The sequence below is a fragment of the Tachysurus fulvidraco genome, chromosome 10 (assembly GCF_022655615.1).
Source record: "Tachysurus fulvidraco isolate hzauxx_2018 chromosome 10, HZAU_PFXX_2.0, whole genome shotgun sequence".
Taxonomy (NCBI): domain Eukaryota; kingdom Metazoa; phylum Chordata; class Actinopteri; order Siluriformes; family Bagridae; genus Tachysurus; species Tachysurus fulvidraco.
The window spans coordinates 17,031,070-17,056,512 of NC_062527.1; the positions used below are offsets into that span (position 1 = coordinate 17,031,070).

Below are 25,443 nucleotides of genomic sequence, written 5' to 3' on the forward strand. Positions count from 1 at the left end.
TAAATATTACTACTACCACTTATAATAATAATAATAATAATAATAAAACTCTTGTTTTAGTAACAAAAAAAATATTTACATCTCTCCAGTATAAATAAGTATTATTATTATTATTATAATTATTATTATTATTATTGTCATTGTTGTTGGTGGTAGTGGTAAGTAGTGCCCTCTGATTCAAAGCACAATCTCATCATAAACAGTTCACGGCAAGTTAGTGATTGTTTGTTATTTTATTGTCTTAAAAAGTTACACGATCCCCGAGGGGCGGGGAAATCATATACACTAAACATTGAACACCACGACTACACAAGCAGGGACTTTTCAATGTTACAATCTTTACAAAAAAAATCCCTCTTTGAAGTTATTATGCTGAGTATGACAGATAAACATCTCTTACAGCTCGACGTAACATCACAATGAGGAACGATGTCTTTCGAGAACGCTAAGAAACCCATCATGATAAGGGAAGACGTCTCATGGACTATCCACATTTCATATGAAACATGTTCAGTATAAACACAGCATCCGTCGTGGATGGCTCGTCTGTTCGTTGGTCTTGTTTACAGCTGTTAAACTTCAGGCATTTAGTGCAAACTTTATCAAATCTCCGTTGTCTCCATTATCCTCACCGTCATCTTCAGTGCGTGCGTGTGTGTGTGTGTGTGTGTGTTAGGAAGTAGAATGCAAAGCGTTGGCCTCGTCTCTCCGACACACACAGTGAATAGAGAAGGGAAAAGGCTTATATTAAACTGGATCTTCTTTAAAAGGCTTATGATAGCAGTGGTCAGGCATCTGGAGAACTGATGCGAGATTAAATCAAAACAATATTTTAATACTACACGTGTGAAACTGGCTCAGGTCTGGTGTCAGTTAATATTTCACGACTGCCAGAGAAGTCAGTGTGGCCTGTGTGGAAATCCCTGAAAGAAATAGTGCAGCAGGGGGAGGAGAGAGAGACAAGACATAAATAAAACCCTAGTCAGTAAAAACATGTTTGGTGTCCTGATTTTTTTTTTTGTTTTAAATACTAAAGCTTTGAGGCACAATAAGAGCACACAAAGCGAATAGAAGCTACACTGAAGGAAAAAAATTAATTTAGTTCGATTTTATTTTCAAGCCACAGCATCGGTTTTCTCAGCCCATCCCATAATAATCAACCTTAATTTTGATACGTTCGCTGTCCATCAAGACGAATCTAGACTTACAGCATCTTTCTTTTTGTTAATCTTTCTCTTAATACAAAGCACTCATTTATAGTCCACATACTGTGAGAATGATCAATAAACATGTCCTTAAACACAAGTGTAGACTTGATTCCCCCCTCCCTCCCCCCATACTATTTAAGTGCAATACTCTGTGTGAGTAAGTTGTACTAAAAACGCTCACACTCGTTCGTTTCGCTTGTATTGTATACAAACATCTGATGTTCCTCTTACGTACAATTTTACTATACGAGACGAAGTGCTAAGGAAGAAAATGGCTGCAGAGGCTGTCTTTAGCTCCTTGCTTTCCTACTTTTGTCCGTTTGTATAGCTGACAGTGTGTCATACAGTGTCAGAAACCACGTTTGACATGAAATACTGAACAACTCGACACCGTTAGCTATACTTTAGCCTGGAGTGTAATACCTAAAAGCAAGCGTTAAGACACCAAACAAGTCTCGACTGAACGAATGCATCGGGGTAAGCTGAGGAAAAGTGTACAAGCTGGAAAAAACTGTGCCAAATGAAACAGGAGTGTAAGATAAAGGGAGTTGTGTAGCTATACAACGCATTGTTTCAAGCCTTTGATTACACAGAATTGTAAATTCGATTTCTAGCACTTGTAGCATTAGCACCTTCACCATCTAGCTTGGCTCAGAAAGCGCACATAGATCAGTCACTGCTGTAACCGTGTCACTGTTAGCCATTGTACAAGTGTGGAGGTAGCTGTGTGTGTGTGTGTGTGTGTGTGTGGTTTTTATTTTTGTTATTTTTTATTATTCTTGTTCTGTAGTTCAGAGCACCGGGTTTTAAATAGAAAATTGACCAGAAAAACAGCTGCTGGAAAGGATCTATATTTTTCAGTCCTGTCCAAGCTACAAAGCCAAGAAACGAATAGCACCTGTTGTATAAAAATTCATATGAATTTATGGTTTGTTTGTTTTTCCTGGATGTATATGTATGAAAATATTCCTTTTGTTTTCCCCCAAATGATCACAATTCAGCTATAAACAGAAGGCGTTTTGTAAAGCCAATAGTTGACCAAGGCGTCGGAAAGGGATCCGGATTGTGAATGGCGCTGAGAAAACCGGTCTCTAGAGCAGGTGCACAGAAACATCTGGAAAGATCTTCCTCTGCACAGAACAAGATGTGGAAATATGATTGACCTGAGAGTAGAGAACCAACACTGAACCCGGTAGAGAACATGTAATCAGATGCAAATCTGAAAGGTTACGGAGACCCGTAGCTCCTTAGATCAATAGCAGTTTCTTACAACAAACAGCATCAGTCTGGCTTATGAAGAGAGTGTCTGTGTTTTTTAAACCAATCCCAAGGTACCTAAAATAAAGTTTTAATGTGTGTGAGTGTGTGTAGTGTTTTTAATTCATTGGACACTGCTTCAGTGCATTTAATGAGTCGTTTTTTCGTCCGTGCTTCAGTTCCTCGTCTACACGCTGGTAATAGAGGCCTGTTTCTCTGGACGAGCGGCAGGAGGCTCAGGAACGGGCCGGAAAGAGGGGACGTGGTACGGAGGCGGAGGTCTCTTGGTGCCCATGTGCCTGGGACTCAGAGCCATGTGGTGTCGCCGATTATTGTCCACGTTGCTTGACGTGTTGGAAGCGAGGCTCTCGCGAGTGCTGGGGCCCAGAGAGAGAAAGAGAAAGAAGAGAAAGAAGAAGAAGAGAAAGAAAGAGAAAGCAAAGGTGTTACGGTGGAGAAAAGATGACTGGGGTTAAATAGTAAAGGAGTGATAATGAGGAGCTGTGGAAAAGCAAAAGGAAAATGAACAGAAAGGAAGCTGACAGGAAAAAACAGTATCATGACAGTGTGGTCATATTTTTATTTCTTTTTTCAGGAAAAGGTATTTTATATATTTGAGAAGTATATGGATTGCGTGAGGCGTAAAAACATGCATCTATTCTTACGACGAGATGCGTTATGTTAAATTTTACACCACGCTTGTTCAAAGCTATTCAGTGAACGGATCGCTTCGCACAGACTGAAGCATTTCATATAAATATACTGATCGATTTGGAGATGTATTTTAACTTACAGCAAAGAAAAATAGCTAAATAGATAGATCAGTAAAGCTCGCAAAACTCAAGATCTCAGCATCTGGTGTTGTTCCTCAAACACTGAGCAACGTGCCAATTTGTTCGGTAGATGTTTAGAAGAAGCTACAAAAACACTACCACAGCTCAACATGGGCATGAGAACAAAGTAAAGACTTGTGGGAACAAACAAGACCCAAGTAGAAATTAATACAATTCCATTTGTAGGACATCTGGTTAAAATGTGCATCAGAAAGCATTTACACATGCATTAGAAAGAGACGTAACCTGGAGCGAGCCATGTCAGGACGTGAGAGAAGAGTTTGTTGTATGTTAAAGCTAAAAGAAAGTCTCAAAAACCATGCTTTCAAACCAAAACCAATGACGGAAAAGAAATCTGTCAAGCAAAATTCTGAAAAAATAAAATAAATAAATAAATAACACTGAGTGGTGGTTGTCAAGTATGCGAACTGATTTCAATCCAGCTTATTAAAGGCACATGACACAATCAAGATGCATCAAAGGACCAGATGTGCACTCAGTCTTGTTGAGTAAACTGAATTAAAAATTCGTTTGTAGATTTCGTCTAAAACCCGTTTCAAAATGGCTGCATTCAGACCAGCATTTTTACATGACGTACGTCTTTGATGTAAATAGAGTTTCTCTTACTTAAACCTGTAATAGCCCAATTTTTTTCTGCTATGCTGTACATAGCCGTCGATGTGGGAACCGCCACCAATAGGCTCCTGGTTCCTACAAGAAAACTGTGACCAAAATGCCAACCAGGATTTAGGACTCTACAAACTGATTAATTCCACATAATTTTCATGATCTCTGGAAAACAAGATTGTAGAACCACACCAAAAGAATTACAATAAAAAAAAACAAAAAAACTTTTTTTAGTCGACTTTAGGGTGAGAACTCGTGTCTTCAGTCGAACTTCGTACCACCTGGAACCAATTAGTGTGGTTTGAATTGAGCAGATCCAATTATTTAAGAAAGAAAGGAAGACAGAAAGAAAGACAGAAGGAGAGAATGGAAAAACTCAACGAACATCATGTTCTGATTCACTGCTCGAGAACCGAGAACCTCCAATCACAACATAAAACGGTTGGAAAGTTTGATGATTGAGGTTGGATGCTTTAGTGGTTTTAACTGCACATGTAGTATAATGTGAGTGCGGGGTTTTAAGGAACGACTTTTTCTATAGTTTGGTTTCTGTTTGTCCGTACTGAAACCCGAAAAAACATTGATGTGGAAGGAGCAGCCATTTTCTTAACATGGAACATGACACTTATACAAATTGAATGCTTCATGTATGAAATCCTGCTCTTGGAAACTGTTTGTTGTAGTTTTTTTGGGCAGGATTTAGATCTCACATCTAACACATGGGTGAAGTCAAGCTAAATAAGACAAATGAGAAAATTATGTTAAATTTCCAGCTCTACGTTGTTGTTTTTTTTTGTTTGTTCGTTTGGTTTTTTTTGTTAAATCTCAACACAACACAATCAAGTGGGAATGAATACAAGGTGAAACACACAAACACACGACGGGGAAATAAATACAGCCAAAGGAATACAACGTGAAAAACACAGCTTTGTTTAATCAATAAAAACAATTCACATAATTAATAATAATTAAAAAAAAAAGGACACAAAGGGCACATTTTTGCTTCCGTGAATGTCTGAAATGTCCAACTTTTCTGAAGCTATACAGCTTCTTGCCAGCGCTCCAACTGTACTATTCGATGTTGCTGATGTAATACTCTCACCTTTTGTACCATAATCAATTCTCAACCTAGAAAGGTGCATATAGCGTATCTTTAAATTCCCTAAGAAATGGCTTGAAAGTTCAAATGTTCTATTCTGAGATGCAGGGTTTCCTTTCAAACCAGGAAGTCAACACCATCAGAGTGATGGTGTATTGCAGGGGTGTCCAACCAGTCAGAGACCAAGAGCGAGCCGCATCATACGCATGGGCACACTTGAACATCACCTTTTTTCCCTGCCATTTTGAGAGCGAACTTAACACAAATTGTTTACTCAAATGATCTTGCTCCTGCTGGGAAATTTGAGGTATTTTCATCCCACTCAAATTCGTGTTTGACGAAAATACTGTATTGAACTCAAGCGACGCGAACACGCACAATAAAAAGACACTAATATAAACTTCGGTATGAACGTAAGAGACGCATGAAACCGGGCAAAGAGCCGCATGCGGCTCGGGAGCTGCGGGTTGGCCGCCCCTGGTGTATTGTGTGTGTCGCTTGGTGTGTTTAAGGAACACCACACCCCTCACAGAATCTAACAAACCTGACAGTAGCCTTATTGAACTCGCTAAATAATACACAGAACAGATAGAATCCCATGGGGATTTCTCACTGCTGCCTTCACCCAAGCCTTTTAACATTAACAAGATCATTATCCTAACAAGATGTAGAAGCCAATGAGCTACTTCTGTAGAGAAGCATTTTGATAAAGAGATTTTAACTGGAAGGCTACAAGACTAGTTATCGTGTTCCAAGAACCAACATTAAATACGCAGTTGATGCTAATGATGGCATTAAAGCAAGAATACACACAACACTAAAGTTCCGATTTTGATTTCAGGGCCATTTGAAAGCTTTACATACAAAAAAAAGTGATTGCAATATTTTAAAGTTACACTATACACTTATATTAGGGTATTAAATCTAAGAGCACTACATTAGAGACAAGGTAAGGTACATTTTTTTGGTGAGTACAGAGAGTTCCCACGCTAAAGCAATGGTGCTAAGTTACTAACCTCTTGTGCTATTCTCTCACAAATTCAATTTAATACAACAGGATGAGAATTCCAGATTATTAATTTATTAACTTCCCAGCAGATGCAAGTAAATCAGACCTGGCCTACTGTATAGGACATGTTATTATAATTTAGTTTCAAACACTTTACATCCCAAAGTTTTTATTTATTTTTTTTTCTTTCTCACGTCTAAACACAGCTATTGGACTGTAATGTGGGAATATGCAGGCTGTAGTGTGAAAGCTTTCAGACATCAGGGAGGCGGTGCCGCAAATAAAAAGGATGTACTGTCGGGACTGGAGGGTGAGTACACAAACTCAGGACTAATTCAGAGTTGCACTGTGTGCTCAAGGCATTAATACTGTGCTAGAATTCATGCACTTTAGTGCAAAGTTGTCAAATCCATAAAAACATACAATCCGACTCAATATCAAGCTTTACATTACTTGAATTCAGGTTTGTGTGGTGCAGGGAAAACTCACAGCTATGCAGGACAGTAACTTGAGAAACCCTGCTTCAGGACATGAAACTTTAGAGATTATAAATACTCGGGTACAGTAGTATGTCTGTCCATCGCCAAATTGCAAGCGTTTATTGTTGAACTGTAATATATTGTTTCTGCCTGTAAGAGCACACAATGCAACCAAACCACAATAAACTGAAAGAAATACAAATAACATTCAATGTACACCCTGATAACAACAAACGGTACACACTTTAAAAACAAACACAAAAACCTACAACGTAAACAGACAGGAAATGCAACACAAATAATTATTCAGCTAAAAAGTGTAAACACTTCCAAAACAAAACTGGTAGAGGTAAAGATGTAGTACCTATTCAGAGGAAATTTAAGTCATGTCACATTTTAACCAAATCAAATAAAATTAGTTTACAACTGTGAGCTAAACAATTAGGTAGGTTTATAGTTTATTGTTATTTTGTGAGCAAATGTTGACAACCGTTGCATTAATGACCTCAGGATATATTGCTATCCTTTTGACTTAATATCTTGTGTCCTAAATAGAAAAAAATGCTAGTGACGATAGAGCTGCACAGTCGGTCATCGTCATCATGAGCATTGTGACTTAATACAATTTATATACACACTTGGACCAGGTGAGTGAAATGTGGCCTACCAAGTGCAACAAATAGTACTTTTCCACTGGACAGTTCGGTAAGACACCATACTGTTATTAATTAAAATCCAGAAATAGCTGTATGCTTATACAAGGTGTTCTTGTATAAGTGTGCATACGTTATTGTGTAGCTGCATCTGCATCACGTTATAGGACGCATGGATAAAGTGATGACCATTACCACTCGGAACGTTAGTTTCATAACAGCACTTGCTAATGTGTTTAAGTTCTCTAATACCACGGCAACTATTAAAAAATGACGAAGAATGACGCATCGTACTTTTTATCGTTTTATATGTCGTTCCCTCGACAGCTTCAGGTTTTCTGTTGATGTTAAAAAGAGAATATACCTTCCCAAGTTTTAACAGCTTTACTGTTCAGCTGTTTCATTTTTGACACGGGAGACTCCTTCCAAAACGTCTTTAATGCGGAGCACCATATTATGAGGCCCTGTATAAAATTGTTACTATAAGAACAATAAAGTACTAGCATATTAATTTAAACCTGTTATTTGCCTTGTAGCTGGAGTTACTGTCAGAGATTGTTACAGAGAATTCATTAACACATTCCGACCAATCATAATAGAGAATTCGATGGCACTGTGGTATAACGTACTGTATTGTACAGCGCCATGGAAAAGTATGGAAAAGTACAAGCTAAGTTGCTGGTGTGCAGAATTGTTTTTTTTCAAGGATGAATTATTGCTTTTGTGCAAACATTATACATGTATGGTGGATTTTCTTCAGTCAGAAACCCCTGCTCCAATGACCTCCATGTGCCTATCGGTAGTGGCTTACCTGTACTACTTCGTATATGTGGCTATTTAATATTTGTGCCACAGCTACATTAGTGAAGACAATTTATTTCACAGTAGTATTAATCTCATTCACAGAGGTTGTTACCACTGAAACAGCAAAAAATGTGAACTTCCTGGAGTAATGCTAATATTTTATAGAAAATATGTCAAGGTTTTTTTTATTAAAAAAAAAAATAAAGGTCATGGTGAGTAAAAAAATGTGCTGAAGTACACTGACACTTTGTCTATTCACAGAATAGCATACTGCTCCAGTTCAAGCAGGAGAACTACTCTGGCATCCAAACAAGAGTAGGAAACCCAATACTGGACCTGAGTGCCTTACCGTGGGGAATTAAATCCACTGTCCACAGTCACACTGCTGGAGTCCATGCTGTCCAGACGTGTGGAGTGGGCGGACTTCTGGCTGTTGCTGCTCTCGCCTTCTTTGGGACTGAGAAAGGTGAGGTTCTTTTCAAACTTGCGCTGGAGATCTCGCTCCTTCTCCCGATCCAGAAGCCACTTCATCGTCCCACCACCTTCCAGAACTTTCTCCTCCACTTTGTTCTTATGGCTGGTGTCCTCGGAGTCGTCGTCTGATACGTTGTAGTAGTCAAAAGAAGTTTCCATGCATGATGCCTGATGCTCTTGAGCGGAGGATGGTGGTACAGACAATGGAAGAGGATCCTCGAAGTGTTCCTGGTTCTCCAGTACTTCCATGGACTTTGAGTGAGGAGATTTGCGCATCGTACCTGGCCTGGAGAAACTGCTTTCCACATAGTCCACGGGTTTGAACAAAGTCTCTTGGTTGTAAACCTCTGCCATTTTGTCCAAGTCACCTGAGTCACTGTTGTGCTGGTGCATCAAGCGTCCATTGGGCAATGGCTCTGGCATCTGGTTCGACACAGATAATGCTATACTGTTCTGTCCCAATGTGGAATCATCATTATACTCTACAGGGTGAGGTGAGGTCAGAATTGGAGCTGTACGTTCAGAAGGAATCCCTTTCCAAACGCCATCTGTAAATTCATGGCTGGATTTTACCAGAGATGAAGGAGCAGAGTAGGATGCCTCACTCACTGCTGTATGCTGGAAATAGTCATCCACGGGTGTTTTTAGGGAGCAGGCCTTAAGCTCAGTAAAGGCCGTTAAACAGTCTTTGCTTTTACTCTTCTCCAGCGTTCTACAGTGCATGGCATCCTCAGGGGCTCCCCTCCCAACATCAGGCACACAAATGTCCGAGTTTAACCTAGCAGCAGAGTGCATAGCACGAGAGTAGTGGCTCTTCTTGGCAGATGCCCTCAAAGTCCCATCATCCGTGTAATACCGATTCCGATCATCTGGACTGCACTCAAAATCATCAACAGTGCCCAAGAATGGTCCTCCTAGAGGGCCCTTGGAATTGTCCATGGAGCGTGACCTCTCTTTAGCCTTATCTGACCTTTCATTCCGAGATTTCCGTTCCTGGGTGTGGCTGTGGCTGCGATGGACTTTGGAATGTGACTGTGCCCTGGATGGTTCCGGAAAGGGCATCTCTGTCCTTCTCTTGGCAAGCTCTCCTGATACATCCCACTCCGGTGCTGTAGTGAAGTGTGACTCCACAATGTTTGGGTTGCTATGCACCATGTATTTCCCCCTGTTCCTCTCCATGGACATCATAGTCTCTCTTGGAGAACGCACCAGAGAGGAGCTGTAGAACCTGTAGTCCCGGTCATAAGATATATCCAGATTGGAGCCTTCAGAGCGTTCTCCTCTAGAGGCACGTGTTTTGCTGTGGGATCGTGAGGATTTGCCCTGTTGGGCCTTGCGATGACTGCGGCTGCGTTTGCTTCGAGTGCTCTGTTGAGCTGACGAGTTAGCTTTGCTTCTCTGAGCCTTCTCCTCCTCTAGCCTCTTCATCACGGCTGTATGCCGGGCCAGATTCTCAACCGTCAGGTCTGGGTTGATACGTCGAATAATCTCCATCTCCACATCTCGTGGGACAGTGCTAGGGGTCTCCTCATCCCTTAAAGGCCACTCCTCAGGAGGAAACTGGGCAGAAAACGTTGAAAGATGCTTCGACTTGTCCTTCTTGAAGCTCAGCCGGAAAAGCTTCAGGCCAAACTTCTTTGATTGCTTCTCACTGCCACCTCCGCTGCTACTCCCATCCCTTTGCCTGTTGTTGCTACCTTCTGTCTTGAAAGCAAAGCTGAGTGCACTTTTGTTCTTTTCTGAGGACTGGTGAGGAGGAGGAGACACTGGATGTTGTGGCTCCTTGTGCTCCTTAGACCTTCTCTGCAACGTGGAGTTGTGCGTATTGGGCATATCCTCCCGATAGCCATCGCTGTAGGGGTCAATATGGTTCTTATGGTGTGATCGTTCCCTGACACAACCTGAGGCAGAGGGTGTCATAGTGCTAGAGGGGGGAGAAGAACATGGCTGCATACCCCCTGGTATCCTCTCATCCAGATGATACCACTTGCTATTGGTGTGAATGAGGGAGGGTGTTATGAAGTATGTCTGTGGGGTAACAATGAAATAGCCCTCTGGGGTTGGATAAATCTTGCGCTCCCGGACCAGCATGTTGAGGGTATGTCGCAGGACCTCAAGGCTTGGAGTTGGGACTCCTGAGGAAACATACCAAGCAGGTTAAAAGATCTACCTCTAATAATGACACAGACATGAACTAAGAGCCATAATACAATAACGAAATAAACACAAGGAATGAATAACAACTCTAAATGGCATTAAAAAAATGTATATACTGACTATGTGATTTGATCAGAGGGTGCTGACATTTGTCTAAGGCATATATACAGTACATATGGGTGAGAAATTCAAGGGAAAAAATGGCATTATGCCAATCCTAAGCCATAATTATCAAAATATATCAAATCTATTTTAATGCCATTAAAATATCCATTCATTATTACAACCATCTCATTTAGTGTTCGAATAAATGGGTGAATTTTGACACTCCGTGTAGACACAACACTGCCAGGTCTGCCCTCGCTGTCTGGTTCATTCCTTTCAGAGCGTCACTTCACGCACATAATGTCCTTGCCCTTACCCTCTGTTACATCATTGAGCCCTTAACGCCAGTCTGGCATGATGCAACATTTCTGACTACAGAAATATGCATGAGGCAATTATGGCATTAAAGGTACACATGCTGAAGAGGGGAGACACCAGGAAAATGTCTCTCTTTTTTTGTACACAAATAAAGATGCAAAGGCATGTGTTGATGTAACCTTTGTGAAAGTACATCTGTTTGTCAAAGTTGCCTTTCGTTGAACACCTCTCAAAGGTATATTCCCAATAAGAACTGTGGGGTTTTCTTTTTTGACCACAAACCCTCAATTCCATGTGGTAGAAAAGTACAAGTCATGACAGATACAAAAAAATCAGTCCTTCTGGTGTACCAAATCTGTTTGCTACAAACTGGTGTAAACATCCCCTTACAGCCCCAGTGCTTGCAGACAAACTTGGTAAAACAGGACTCGAACCATTCCATGACTCAATTCACGGATGTGTATATGCAATAACGGAACTCATAAACCCTATCATCAAGAGACTGCAGCCATGCCAAAGTTATCCATTGCCAGAAGTCCAGAAGAGCAAAACTGGTGATACACTCTCTCCTGTCAAACACTGCAACACTAGTGTCAAAGTGTTTGTGTGCCCATCTACGGTTCCTCCGAGTGCTAGCCATCACCCTCTCTGCCTGGATGATATTATATAAACATAGAGACTTGGCTAGTAAATGGAAATTGGAAAAAAGACCACATTGGAAGAAAATGGGCAAAATAGAATCGGACGTTAACAGGCTCCACCATCTATGGAGGTCTTTAAAATCTAGTATAAGGAGACTTTGTGTTTTACATTTACATTATAGTACAATGAAATCCTTCTATTCTATTCATGTAATCACAGCTTGGGGTGTTGGGATTAAAGCACAGGGTCAGCCTGTGGACCACTTGGTGATAAGGTTAAGGGTCTTGCTCAATGGCAGCTTATTGGTGCTGGTGCTTAAACTACGGCCTTTCGGAGGCATTAACCACTAAGCTAAGACATCCATAAATCTAATTTAATCTTAATATATCCCTTAGCACAAAACGCTGGTTGAATTACTAAGCAAATTGCAACATCTTCAGTAAAGTACTCCGCACTACCGCTAATGTCTAAAGGCTTATATAAAATGTATAGCATGACACATACTCAATAATGTGACAATTCTTATTTCACTGACTCTAGAGGATTACAGTCACTTAGTGTACATTCCACACAATTCCTTTTACTCACGCACACCGGGCGCAATGCTTGTATTTGTTCTCTATAAATCTGAGTTATGTGCCTCACATGGTTTGTTTCAGCATTTCAGTGCTGTAATTCTTCTGTCAGAGACTCGCAGTGTTGTGGAACATAATGGGAGTCTAGTGCATGGAAATCGCATCTTACTGACCATTTCTCACCTTATCGTTGATTTGCTGCTAAAGAAAAATAAGCTTTCATGATCCTGGCAACTGAAACAGAACTTTATATGTAGTCTTGTAGAAGGATTCTTTCAATATATAAATATAGATATTATTCTTTGAGATCTACGTGGAAATAATTTGAAAAATATTTCCCTTCCTGTATAGAGTCTTCCTTATTCATTTGATCGTTTGTAATCGCAGATATATTATAATATTATGCATAAAACTCATCGGAACATCCTGCCTAAAGCTGTATACAGTGACATGCACGTATGTATGTATGTATATAATTTACATTATATATATTAAATGATATATATATATTAGTATGATGATTACATACTGTATCAAAAAACTGGATCACAAACTGTAATCAAAAATAAAATCTAGTAAATTGTGGTGCAGAAAGCAATGAATACAGCAAGTATACATAAATGCCATTTAGGAAAGTGTTTGTTATCTAAATTATGTAGATAATGTAAAATGCCTAATTTAGTGCCCATGTGGACAGGCTAACACTGGTATATTAATAATCATATAACCAATCAAATAAAATGACTAGGCAACTGTACTCAGTGATTCTCAGTGTCATTTACAGATTATGAACTTTATGTAATGTAAAGTAAAACCTGGGAAGCATGTAGAGAGATGCTCGATGAGGGTTTCCTGTGTGACGGTCTTGCGTGCAGAGTTCATGGCCGAGATGGCCAGGCACAGGATGTCCCCCAGCGGGATGAACTGGGACTGACTGATAGGAGACATGCTGATCGGAGACACATCACCTGCAGGACAAGAAGGCAAAGTGCAGAGGATTAAGTTAAGGGTTGCTGAGGTAGCACTGCATTTCTTACATAAGGATATATGAATAGAAGAAGCACTACAAAGAAAATCTGGAAAAAGTGGCTTTTGCGGTAATAAACAGCTTTGAGGAGAACAAGTTTATGCTCACCTACATTTAATTCAGAAGAGCTTAAACACCATTCTTGAACACCATGAGAAAAAAAACACAGTATTTTCCGCACCATAAGGCGCACCTGATTATAAGGCGCAGTCTCAATTACGAGGTCTATTTCTGTACTTAACCCATACATAAGGCGCACCGTATTATAAGGCGCTAAAACATACGGTCCACAAAAGGTAACAGAAGCAAAACAGTGAGTTTAGTTGAACTTTATTCTACTATTAAACAATACACACACATTATTTTCAATCTTCTCCCACAAATCCATCAAAGTCCTCATCTACTGTGTCTTCTAAACTCCTCGCAGTACATTTTCTTGCTTCCTCCACTTCCGAACCATAGATACATTGATGTTGAATTCTATCGCAGCTGCTCTATTCCCATTTACAACCGTGTAACTGATAGCCTGTAGTTTGAATTGTGCGTAAGCATCTGATTTTTATTGCCGGATGGCAAACCAACTTAAGGTGCATTTACCGACACCTACTGGACTGGAGTGTGAAGCACATAATAGTTAGGAAGAAACAAATGTTGTTTTGCTGTATACCGGTAGTTATACTGTGCCTACCGGAGGCGTGGTGGAGGTAAGCGTACGTACTGTACATATTACGTAATGTTCTCTGATTGGTTTATCGCTGCCAGTGTACGTAGTGTATGTATTACTTTCCTGTGTCAGCTGGAAAAGGTCCTACAGTCAATCAAGCAGAGCGCTTACCAAAGGCGCACAACAACATTTTTACAGATTTTAGGAACTCCGTGCACACATAAGGCGCACCGGATTATTAGCCGCACGGCCGATTTTTGAGAAAATTTAATGCTTTTAGGTGCGCCTTATAGTGCGAAAAATACTGTAAGAATTTATTGCATATGATCAGTTTGTCTGCAGCTCAAAAGCCTTTGCTGCCCAGTGACCAGAGAAATACCGCATGACCAAGTGTGCAATGAGTTCATGGAAGAAAAAAAACGGGAGAAATAACATCAGAAAGCTGGCTGCTTGTGATGAAAATGTACAGCGTGTCCAGTCTGGTTAAACAAATGTTTTGCACTGAATAATAAATCCCCAATTACTAAACAATGACTAAATGAACAAAATGAATAAGAGGTGAATGAGTCATGGCTGCACATGCTGTCTAACTCACCAGTGGAACATTGTGTATAGACTCTGTTTATCAACCAAAGATTTTTCCCACCATGGTTTATGAGTCATATTGGCAAAATCACAGCATCATTGTCATGAATAAGTGTGTAAACTTTAAAAAGGCTCTCTTAGCCCCGTTGTCCATATCAAATAGTTCAACATATCCATTTGTTGAAGATGACAAAGTGCTGATCTAACACATACATATACACCGCTCTAGGTTTTGTGCATTCTACCAAGTGATCGTGTCACCCCACATTTTTAGCTAGGTCATTCTGCACGGTGGCTTAGGGGTTAGCACGTTTGCCTCACACCTCCAGGGTTGGGGGTTCGATTCCCACCTCCACCTTGTGTGTGTGGAGTTTGCATGTTCTCCCCGTGCCTCGAGGGTTTCCTCCGGGTACTCCGGTTTCCTCCCCTGGCCCAAAGACATGCATGGTAGGTTGATTGGCATCTCTGGAAAATTGTCCGTAGTGTTTGACGACTGCGTGAGTGAATGAGAGTGTGTGCCCTGCGATGGGTTGGCACTCCGTCCAGGGTGTATCCTGCCTTGATGCCCGATGACGCCTGAGATAGGCACAGGCTCCCCGTGACTTGAGAAGTTCGGATAAGCGGTAGAAAATGAATGAATGAATGAACTCATTTATTCTGGGCTCCAATGCAGGTAATTAAGATGGCAACAGGTAAATAATGCCTGGCACACATAGCTGAGTTGTTAGTTAACTCAGGCTTTAGTATACGGGTGATTCTTTTCACACAGGTGAAGTAACAGAACTGCCTAGTTTAAGCACTCTATTGGCCAAAGAAGAGCTAGAAGAAAAGCTAAGCCGATTAGCCTGAAAAGCCCACGTTAGCAGAGAACACATAGAGCTCCTGTTATGACCAAGGGATTTGTAATGGTAATGGTCTAATAAAAACAACAATAATATTGTTACTTAAACTAGAAGAGTGTACATCATTCATACAGTGAAACTAGGAGAAAGACGATCTTGTTTAGGCATCTCAGGGGTTAGCATTCTGTTTTCATGTTTTTTTGCCAAATGAAAAGCTTTTTGTGTCTTGTGGTTTCACAGTAACATGAAAAACTGTCCTTTAAGATACAACATGTGGTAACAGGAGCCTCATTTTGTAGCTGCTCCACAGCATTAGAAGTAACTAAAAATGGCTTATGAAAAAAATCATGAGCTATTCTTTAAGGTTTAAAATATGTCAGAAATGCTCGTTGTGGTATAAGAGGAGTAAAACCTCATCACCATCAATGATTTTTTTTATACAAGTATATCCCAAGTGTTGTATAACTTGCATAAATAAATCTCTGTTATTTTTGCACAGACGTTAGATTACTGGTGTCCAAATGTGTCGTAACATCACAAGTTAAAAAAAAAAAAGGATTTATTGTGAAATAGTAGAATGTCAGAGAATTAGGTACAAGTAAATGATCTGAAAATAAAGCTTAATGGTTTAAAAGACACAATTACTCGAAGGAATGTCCAACATCCATCCAACCTCCAGACTTCCAGAAAAAGATCTATTCAGAAGCTGCTCAGGTCAATGAAAAATCCCTGGCAACATTACTAGGTGCAGGGTTTCTGGATGTTCTGAAATATAATCTTTTCCCCAAAATAAAAGGTGGCTTTTATTCCCAGCTTAGAAACTGAACAAAAAAGGAAATGTAACATTATGAAGGTGCTGTGACTTTAGAAATGACACTAAAGTTGAATGAAAATGAATTAGAAAAAAAAAATCCAGTTTACTTCATTTACACATGCGTGCAATCAGGAGGATATCAACTATAACAAGGGTGTAAAAGTTATTTATTTAAACTAGTGAGAAAAATAAACTTTGACTGTGATGGTGTCAAATACGTCGTCTCACGATTACACTGCTCTGTGATGTAAGAGACAAACTTCTCTGTCTGCACGTCAGCGTTTTCGTTCTCATTTCCTGAACTGAAGGACTTAGCCTAGAACCCGGGGCTTTATCGGCTTTCACGCACAGATGGACATGAAACGTACATCAAACACCAAAACGGCTCTGTTTTAATCCGACGCTCTACGATTTATGAATCGTTTTCCGTAACTTCTATAGCTGTTGTGGTTACAATGCGGGTGGATTTACCCAGTATTTATTATCAGAAAAGTACTGAATAGAAGGGAACACCAGATACCAGATATACGTAGATACCACCAGATTTACACTGACACGATGTTTATTCCTTAAGTCTAGACTCCTTAACACAGACACATCCACCTTCCAGCTCCATTACGACTCTATAAAGACTCCTTTACTACACGGTCATCCTGCACACTGCACTTACTCTAACTACATGTTATATAACTACTACGTAAAAACACGTAACTTACTACACGTCACATTCTGTCACTACTTATTATTTCTTGAGAAATTTGCATCGAGATCTAAAGTTTTGTTATTGATTTTTATTATAATTAAAGTGGGCAGATTTTTTTTATTTCACTGCAAGCTGTATACTGTATATAACAGTCTGTGACAAACAAAATTTGAAATCTTAATCGTCGTGCTTATTTATTTATTTATTTTCAACTTCCAGACAGATTCTAAGGAGATCCATGTTTTTACTTTGCTCTGCTATACATTTACCTCTTGTTTCATGTCAGTAACAAGCTCATTTATTACCCAGGCCACATGTTCATCACTATCATAACATTTCCCCAGACCTGTATTACGTTAAGTTCCTCAGGTTGGTATCGTGGTGAGGAAACCATATCTCTGTGAATCCCCTTGACAACACTGGTTCTCGTTGGCAGTGGAAAATATATAGAAAGTTTTCTGATTAGGAACTGCCTCAGGGACGAGGATCTGCACCATGCCAGTGGAAAAGTACACAAGGTTGTCGAGGCTCAGCAAAGTCTCAGGTGGTGACAGGAAACGATCGGCTCGATGCATTACAGTAGACACAGACAGAGAAAGATAAAACCTGCTAAGGAACATGCACATCTTACTATGTTGAGTCTCTTGCCAGGATTTGATACAAATTAGAATAGTGTTTGCTTTTATCCAGATTGATTTACAAGTTATTCAGGACACAATCCATCCACAGCTCCGCAAACAGCAGGTAAAGAATCACAAGTAGCAGCTTAAGATTCCTAATAATAAAATCTTACCTTGGTGTTATAGTGTTAAAAATAAGTAATGTTGAATTTTTTGAAGGATTTTTTTTATAACACATTTTATATTACAGTGCTTCAGAATGCTGAATTCTGATTGGTCAAAAACAGTGTGTAATTGCTGATATGATGAGCTTTTCTGAGGTTTATGGTTTATAACATTACATTTCACAGACTGTGTAGTATTCAGACTGCACCCATTGCACGCTCTCATTTCTGCATTTTTTCTTATCTTTAAGAGCGACTGGTGATGGTTCAAATGTTTGTCGCTGCTACAACAGAAGTGATAACAGCATGAAGGTTTTAAAGATAACTCGAAACGGATAAAAAGTATGATCTGTAATCGTAAATCATTGACAAATTGTGACGGTAATTCTGCATTACAAAACACTTTCCCATAACAAACAGCCCATCGTTGCATATTCCTCCGATTTATACTGTATGTATAAAAGTTAAAGATGTGAAAAAGTAAGTAAAAAAAAAATCCAACCTGACATTTTAGATTAACATGTATTTTTATAATTTACACAACAGGCCTGTTACACATCACATGCTATATACCTAAAGCACCTCACTGGTTCACTAGGGCAAAAATCATTTCCGTTTTTGATTCCTAACATGACCAGAATTACATCTTACTGCAGACATAATAATACGGTTCGAGTTATTTTTCTCTAATGTTTTCAATCAAATCTAAAAAGCAGTTTCTGAGACAGCAAGTCAAATGGGAAACCTAGATCCTATCTGACTTCCTAGACCATTCACAGATCAAACACACACACACACACACACACACACACACACACACACCCCTCAATCCTGATGCAATAAGAGCCAAGGTAAGTAAAGACACCTTAGAAAGCACAGAGTGTGAATTACATGGAGTCTCAGAGAGATAGACAGACAGACACAGAGAGAGAGAGAGAGGGAGAGAGAGAGAGAGAGAGAGAGAGAGAGAGAGAGAGAGAGAGAGAGAGAGAGAGGGCCTAGCAGACATTTTTTATTCTGTCCTGCTTCTTTCTCCTGGGTGGGTGAAGGGGACAGAAGAACAGCTGCAGAGGGAGTTCAAACAGTTATGAATGCCATTTTAATGACAACGTATCCATTAATGCCATAAATTCTTCCTGCCCATCTTCTCACACAACAACTGCATCAACAAGCTCCGCTGAGACAATCGTAACCTTTTAATGAGGGATCCTTCTGCATACACACACATACAGCTAAAAGACAAGGGTTTGCTACGGAAAGCATGAACTGCAGGAAATGCAGTTTGAGAAATATGAGAGAGAGAGAGAGAGAGAGAGAGAGAGAGAGAGAGAGAGAGAGAGAGAGAGAGAGAGAGAGAGAGAGGAGACCTTGATAGACACGTTTTCCCGTTCAGTACTCGCAGCTGTCCTTCAGCCATCACTGAATTGGCTCTGGAATTCTCCGCCATTCAGCAGAAGTGGAGGAGACGCTCACACGGCAGTAAACAATCCTGTTCAGCCAGGCTTCTTTGTCCACACATCTCCCGGTTCAACCCCACCCCCTGCTTTTGTGATTCTGACGACACGGCTCCTGATTCCTCCTCCCGGATATGCCCTGGAGCACTACAACACACAACCATGAGCCAGAGAAAGAAAATAAAGAAGCTTCTCTACCTTGCTGTTTACTCTGTAGCTTTAGCTCCTAATCCAAACACAGCCTTCCAGCTTCTTCCCAACCTCGAGTGAGCATTTGGTCGGCCAGGGCTCCTTACCCAACATGCTTCACTCCACACAAAGGCAGAGGAGGTGTGACCAATCACATTGTGACTTAACTCATTCCCTCTTAACCCCTCCTCCTCCTTTATCACTCACTCCTGCTGAATTGCCCACTGACACTCAAGCTAGTGGGCAGGGCTTCACCAGAAGGTAGTTATGGCAACGTTTCCACTGAGCCACATCTTCCTCTTGGTTCATATCTCAGGCTGCTTCCTTTACTTCCTGTTTGGCACCTCTCAGTTTTCCCCAGGACCATTCGAAGATAAAGAATGAATAATCTCTTTGGGATAGAGAAATTCAGAATTCCGAGCGGTATAAATAAGTACATACCGAGCTGTGCATTAATTGTTTGCCGGATTTACAGATCAGAATTTTGTCAGAAGTAAAAAAAAAAAAAACAACAACAAAAAAGCTCTTTAATAACTAGAAAACCAAAAGGATACAAATTTATTATGTATTTAAAATCAATCCATCTATATTTTACTAGTCTGCAAAAATGGTGAAAAAGGGAGAATGATCGATTTTAGACACCACACTCAAAGAAGAGGACTTCCTGTAAATTCTGTAAAATATATTCTGATCTGTGCTCATCATGATACTATTAAAATGTGATGATAAAATCTCAGTGGTTGAATGAACATCCAACCTCAATCCAGACCACAGAACCAGCCACTGTCTAAAAAAAACCATCCAACTCTTCCGTAAACAATTACCTAAGCCCTAAACTGTCCCGAGTCCAAAAAAAACCTGGATTATGTTGTGTGCCTAGAGCTTAAATAAGAAGACCATTTGGGATTTTTGTGGCTACGACACCTTAGTAATGTTCCTGTGTATCCCAGTAATGTAAAAGAGCTAACTATCAGTGTTAAGAACACATTTCTTTCTCCTATAGTACAATAAACCTGATCTGGATTAGATCCAGATTTTGTTTTCTTGAGATTGGGATTTTTCTTGCTTAAGAAAGGGACATTCTTCTTATTCTATGGCTTATACAAAATAAATGACAGTCTCAAGTTACAGACTTATTAATAATGTCAAATGAAAGGCATTTTCATGCAAGATATTTTCTAATTTCTTGCAGTTATTGAAGACCCGGTTTTCTAAAAGCATCAGTTTTACAAGATCTACAATCGCTTTTTAATCATTCAGCTTGGCACAATTATGCAAGCTAGTGATCTTCCTCCTATTTGTTTTTCTCTGGAGCTGGTGTGTACTTTGTAGTTTAGTTGTAGTTAAATATGTACAGTAGGATGTTGAGAAAGAGCTAATGCGGTTCATTACAGTCAATGCTATTGCTATTTTTGCACATTTCTCTTAACGTGTATTTGTTAGAGCTGAATTTTTCGCCCTGTATTTTCTGTTGCTGCTGTAATATTGGACAGTGAAGAGTCAAGTCATTAAAACAGTCTTTATTTGGGTTTGGGTCTACAGGATACTAACCAAACTAAAAATACCCATAATGCAATAGACATACAGATACATCTGTGTGTTTTTGGTGGTTGAAAGTAGCTAAAGTGTGCTCAGAAAGTCACCAGACGTCATATCGTAAATTCAGTGAATCTTCACGATTGTTTTCATTTTAAAAAATGTGTTACGATGTAGGAAGATTTTCTGAAGATAATTAGTAGTAAGAGTTAGCACAGAGGTCTATCAGAATGGAAATCGATACGAGTTAGTATAGAAAGAAAAAAAAAGATGCATTCAGGTATAGAATCACAAATGAACAATTTATGCATCAACATATCAAACAGGAGTTAAACTTGTGGTTAAAAATGGTTAGGGATAGAGGAGCTCACTTTTGTTACTTGTAAATGTCACCAAGAAGAGAGTTTAAAATGAAGAGCAAAAAAGTGACAATGGTGCTCAGCAATTGGCCACTGACTTTCACTCGCATGACCCTGTGACCTCAACAATCAATTATTTATCACTATTGTTGTCAGTCAGGCTTTTACTCATTTGTGTTGAGTTGACCCAAGTGTAACTAGCTGCTGGAGAGCTGTACTGAGTATAGCATGGTCGCTAATATCTGTTCAAACACTAAAGATAATGTCACTAAAGGAGCTTAAAATTCAGTTTCTCAAAAAGTTGGACAGCAAAGGGACTGTAGTAAAGCTGTTAAGGTGACAATGGCTTGTGAGAGGTGGATTGTGTGTGTGTGTGTGTGTGTGTGTGTGTGGCTGAGGGGGTGATGTATGCGAGTGGGGGATGGGCAGATCATCTAAAAAGACGCTAAGTGACAAAGGTCCTCTGGTTTATTCAGATGGCTATGTTGCTTAGCCTCACCACACACACACACACACACACACACACACACACACACACACACACACACACACACACACACACACACACACACACACACACACACACACAGGTTTTCTGCTCCCACGCCTGGTTCCCCCACAAAAAAGGGAGTAGAGCCAACAATCAGGAAACTTAAATTACAAGACAGGCCAGTTTCTTAATGACAATACTACAGCCGTTGTGTTCATTACTGTAATTAACTTCAAATACAAACAGGCTGATTAGAGTTCACAGACTTTTAACAGAAGCATGCTGATAATGTTGATATATGGAAGGCTGTTTGTAAACTGCGCAATCAAGAGTAAAGAGTAATAAAGAGTAATCTTGCATAATTTCTTCGGAAACATGGCTGGCTGTAAATTATTAGTAATTTTATAACAAGAAGTCGGGACATGTGTATGGAATGCAAAGAAATATAAGGAACCTAAACTATCTCTTGAGAAAACGTACCATGCGTACTAAAATCCAGACAAAAAGGTTAACCATCAATTTTCTAAATTCAAACTACTTAAATGGCATCAAGTGGTCCAAAAGGACCAAGTGGTGGGCCTCCAATCCATCATGGCTGACAGCGTGTTACAGCAGGGAAATCCTCGGCATGCTGAGCATGCGCTCTTCCTGCACTCTCTGCACTTCAGGTCGTTACCTCCTGATGTGTGAAAACACAGAGCAGGTGCTGCTTCAACAAATCACCTAGCAAGCGAGAGCGTCTGTAGGGCCACCGCACGCCTGCGTGATCACAACCTCCCTCTGGAGTTAACAGAGTGTTGGGCTTTAACAAACCTCAAAGCTGCATGCAAGGTGGGAGGAGGATGAGCTTGAGTACTGATTACACTCAAGAAGAATAAATTAATAGAAAAGTCTAAATCATCCGGTATATAAAGACTTGAGTTTTGTGTTTGATCAACTATTAGCTACTTTAATCAGATAGAGCTCTAGATTTTGTGGAATTATTACAGAAAACAACTATATCCCAAGTCTTAGGAGAATAAAGGTCTAGCAATTTCCTGCCAGAACACTTTTAATTATCTTCTTAACCAGACATCATCATACATTATTTTGGGGTATGGGGGTTGCATTCCCACCTCTGCCCTGTTGTGCCTGGAGTTTGCATCTTCTCCCTTCAGTTAGATCCCCTAGTCTACAGGCTGTCCACTAAATTGTCCACAGTGTGTGAATGGGTATGCATGACCAGGTGCATCCAAATGTGTCCCCGCATTGTGCCGCAGGTCCCCTGGGATGAAGGATAAATGCTACAGAAGGATAAATGCTACAGAAGGATAAATGCTACCATATCATGATGATAGTTTAATTTAAATCACAGGTTTATATGGAAGCATATGATCCTCAGTTCATAGTTCAAAGGACAGTTGACATAATACAATTCTAATAAAGAGATTTGCTTCTTTTTCTGCGTTATTTAACAAAGATAAATATGCATTAGTTGGGATGTTTTCCTATAATGATACAAATATTTTGCACTATAATGTGCATATTGGTTCAGGGGAACTTCAATAACATTGGAACTAATATGCAACTTCATACAGATTATAAATGAGCCCTTGAGCAAGGCCTTTAACCCTTAACTGCACAGTTGTATTAAAAAAGGAAACAAAGAGAAAAAAAAAACTAAGTTGCTCTGGGTAAGGGCGTCGGCCAAAGGCCTTGTACGGAAATGTATCAGTGAAATATGTAAAAATCAGTGAAAGCCTAAATAAACACAAACCATTGGGCTGCTATTTTCACGAACACATCATATCCTCCTTGACTTCTACCTTCTTCACTGTTGAGCAAGTCGCCAAAGTAAATTTCAGCTATTGGAGTGCTTGAGAGAAATATCTGGACCCTGACCTGCCCCCTAGTGGACAGAGCTTTTAATCGAACATGGGTACAAAATGCACACAAGCTTGTAATGGACCCTGGACAACATATGAATGACTGGTTGTGGGATCAGATGGCAGATATTAGATCAAGAAGCTAAAAATGATCAATGGCTCAATAAAAGAATAAGTTCAACCAAACACTTTCAGTCTAAATGATCAATTCCCAAGTGCACACAGAGACATTAAGTGACTATTTTTGCTCACTGAAAAAGCTTAGATGTGGCATTGTCTTGTCTTGGGGTCATGACCACATTTTCAAGTTTTGTTTCCAAATGTTGTTTTCAGAAACCTAGTTTCATACTTACTTAAGAAAACTGCATCAAACCTTGACACTTGGGGCAATGTGTCTGTCTATTCTGAAGATTTGGTCCTAGAAGTCCTTGATCTATTTAGAGAGTTCTTGGATATTCTTTCACTTATAACTTCCATTCACTGACAATCTCTGTTGGTTTTAAGATATTAAGATGACCTGAAGACACGTTTAGGCACAAAGAATGCGTCTCCTTTAACCACTTGACAAGATTTGAGAATAAAGTCAACATAGTAAAAGCACTTTAGAGAAAAACACTTCAAGTCACTACACAGACGCTCCAACATAACAGCAACTCTTACATATTTCCCAATACATTTCATGCTGCAGCATAGAGCAAGATAACAAAACTGTTACAAAATGATCACATTATCTGCAGTGAAACCCTGAGCTCAGGCTTCAGTATATACACTCATCATCTGGTTCTGCTTTATCATTTAAATCAGCTCACTATGCAGACACGCTATGGAAACCTGACGGCAACACACAACGCCAAGCACTAACTGTTGCAATTGACAACAGGACTATTAAAATCTAGCAGCGTAAAAAATATTACTTTAGAAACCGACTAGATTTGCTTCCTACCTGAGAAGTGATTAATCTGTCAAGAGAAAAAGTAAAAAGGGCGTGAGAGGGAAAACCGTGTGGCAATAAAAAGTAGGACGGGCCGTAAAATGTCGAGAGTTATGCTTGCTAATTCTCAGAACAACAATAACAAGCACTAAAATACACAAACACATGATCAGAAACTCAGCAGTGCCCACACACACACACACACACACACACACACACACACACACACACACACACACACACACACACACACACACACACACACACACACATACCTGAATTTGTTTAATCGAAGCACAAGCATCTGTCTCAATAAAAGAAAAAACAAGCGGTTTCTCAGATCTTTCCTGATACAGCAGGGTTAATATATTACTATTATTTTTTTTAAACATCCAAAGAATAATAAAGAAAAACAACTCAGGGCAGTTTATGTAACCCCACAAGTGACATTTCTATCCAAATGATTTCATAAAGTGTAGTCAAACGTCTAATAAAAATGCCATAACCACTGACAAGCTGAAAAATAAAAAGGACACCAGCCAAAAACCATACGGTCACATGTTAGGTCATGATCAGAATTCTATGCAGTAGATAAACACAACATAAGCTGTGCAACATCCCATGTCATTTTAGCTGTTAGCTAGTTAGGCATTTAATGTACTAAACTTGATTGACTTGATTGATTACTAAATTGACTGGACAGTTTTGCACAAGATTTTATCCACTTTCCAAAAAACTGGTGAAAATTAGCACTATATCCATTCCTCTGATCTGCTAGACAACAAGGTATGGCTTCCCCACAAAACTGGAATACTTTTAGTCTGCAAATGCAGGCTGTTTTCCTTCCAGTGGGTAATAAAACAAGAATTATTCAGACAAATTAGGCGTATATTTATTGCTTCTCTAGTGCCATGCTGGTTCAAGTCCTGATCATAGCTCACACTACAGGAATTGTTACCT

The 25,443-nt window shown here is 39.7% G+C and overlaps 1 protein-coding gene across 5 annotated transcripts in view; it reads right to left on the bottom strand.

Annotated features, from left to right (window-relative positions):
• Nucleotides 1–244: 244 nt before the first annotated feature.
• stox2b (storkhead box 2b) overlaps nt 245–25,443 on the bottom strand; it is a 60,147-nt gene continuing 34,948 nt past the window's right edge. For 2 of the 5 annotated variants that reach the window (XM_047819335.1, XM_027165122.2), the window contains exons 2-4: nt 13,056–13,208; nt 8,319–10,578; nt 245–2,842 (exon numbers count right to left, since the gene is read on the bottom strand). In XM_047819335.1, coding sequence (XP_047675291.1) covers nt 2,653–2,842; nt 8,319–10,578; nt 13,056–13,208 — 2,603 coding nt within the window. In that variant the 3' untranslated portion in view covers nt 245–2,652. Of the gene's footprint in view, nt 2,843–4,835; nt 10,579–13,055; nt 13,209–19,026; nt 19,255–19,311; nt 19,468–25,443 lie in introns of those variants that run through there. The other 3 variants (XM_027165123.2, XM_027165124.2, XM_047819336.1) reach the window with 3 other exon arrangements.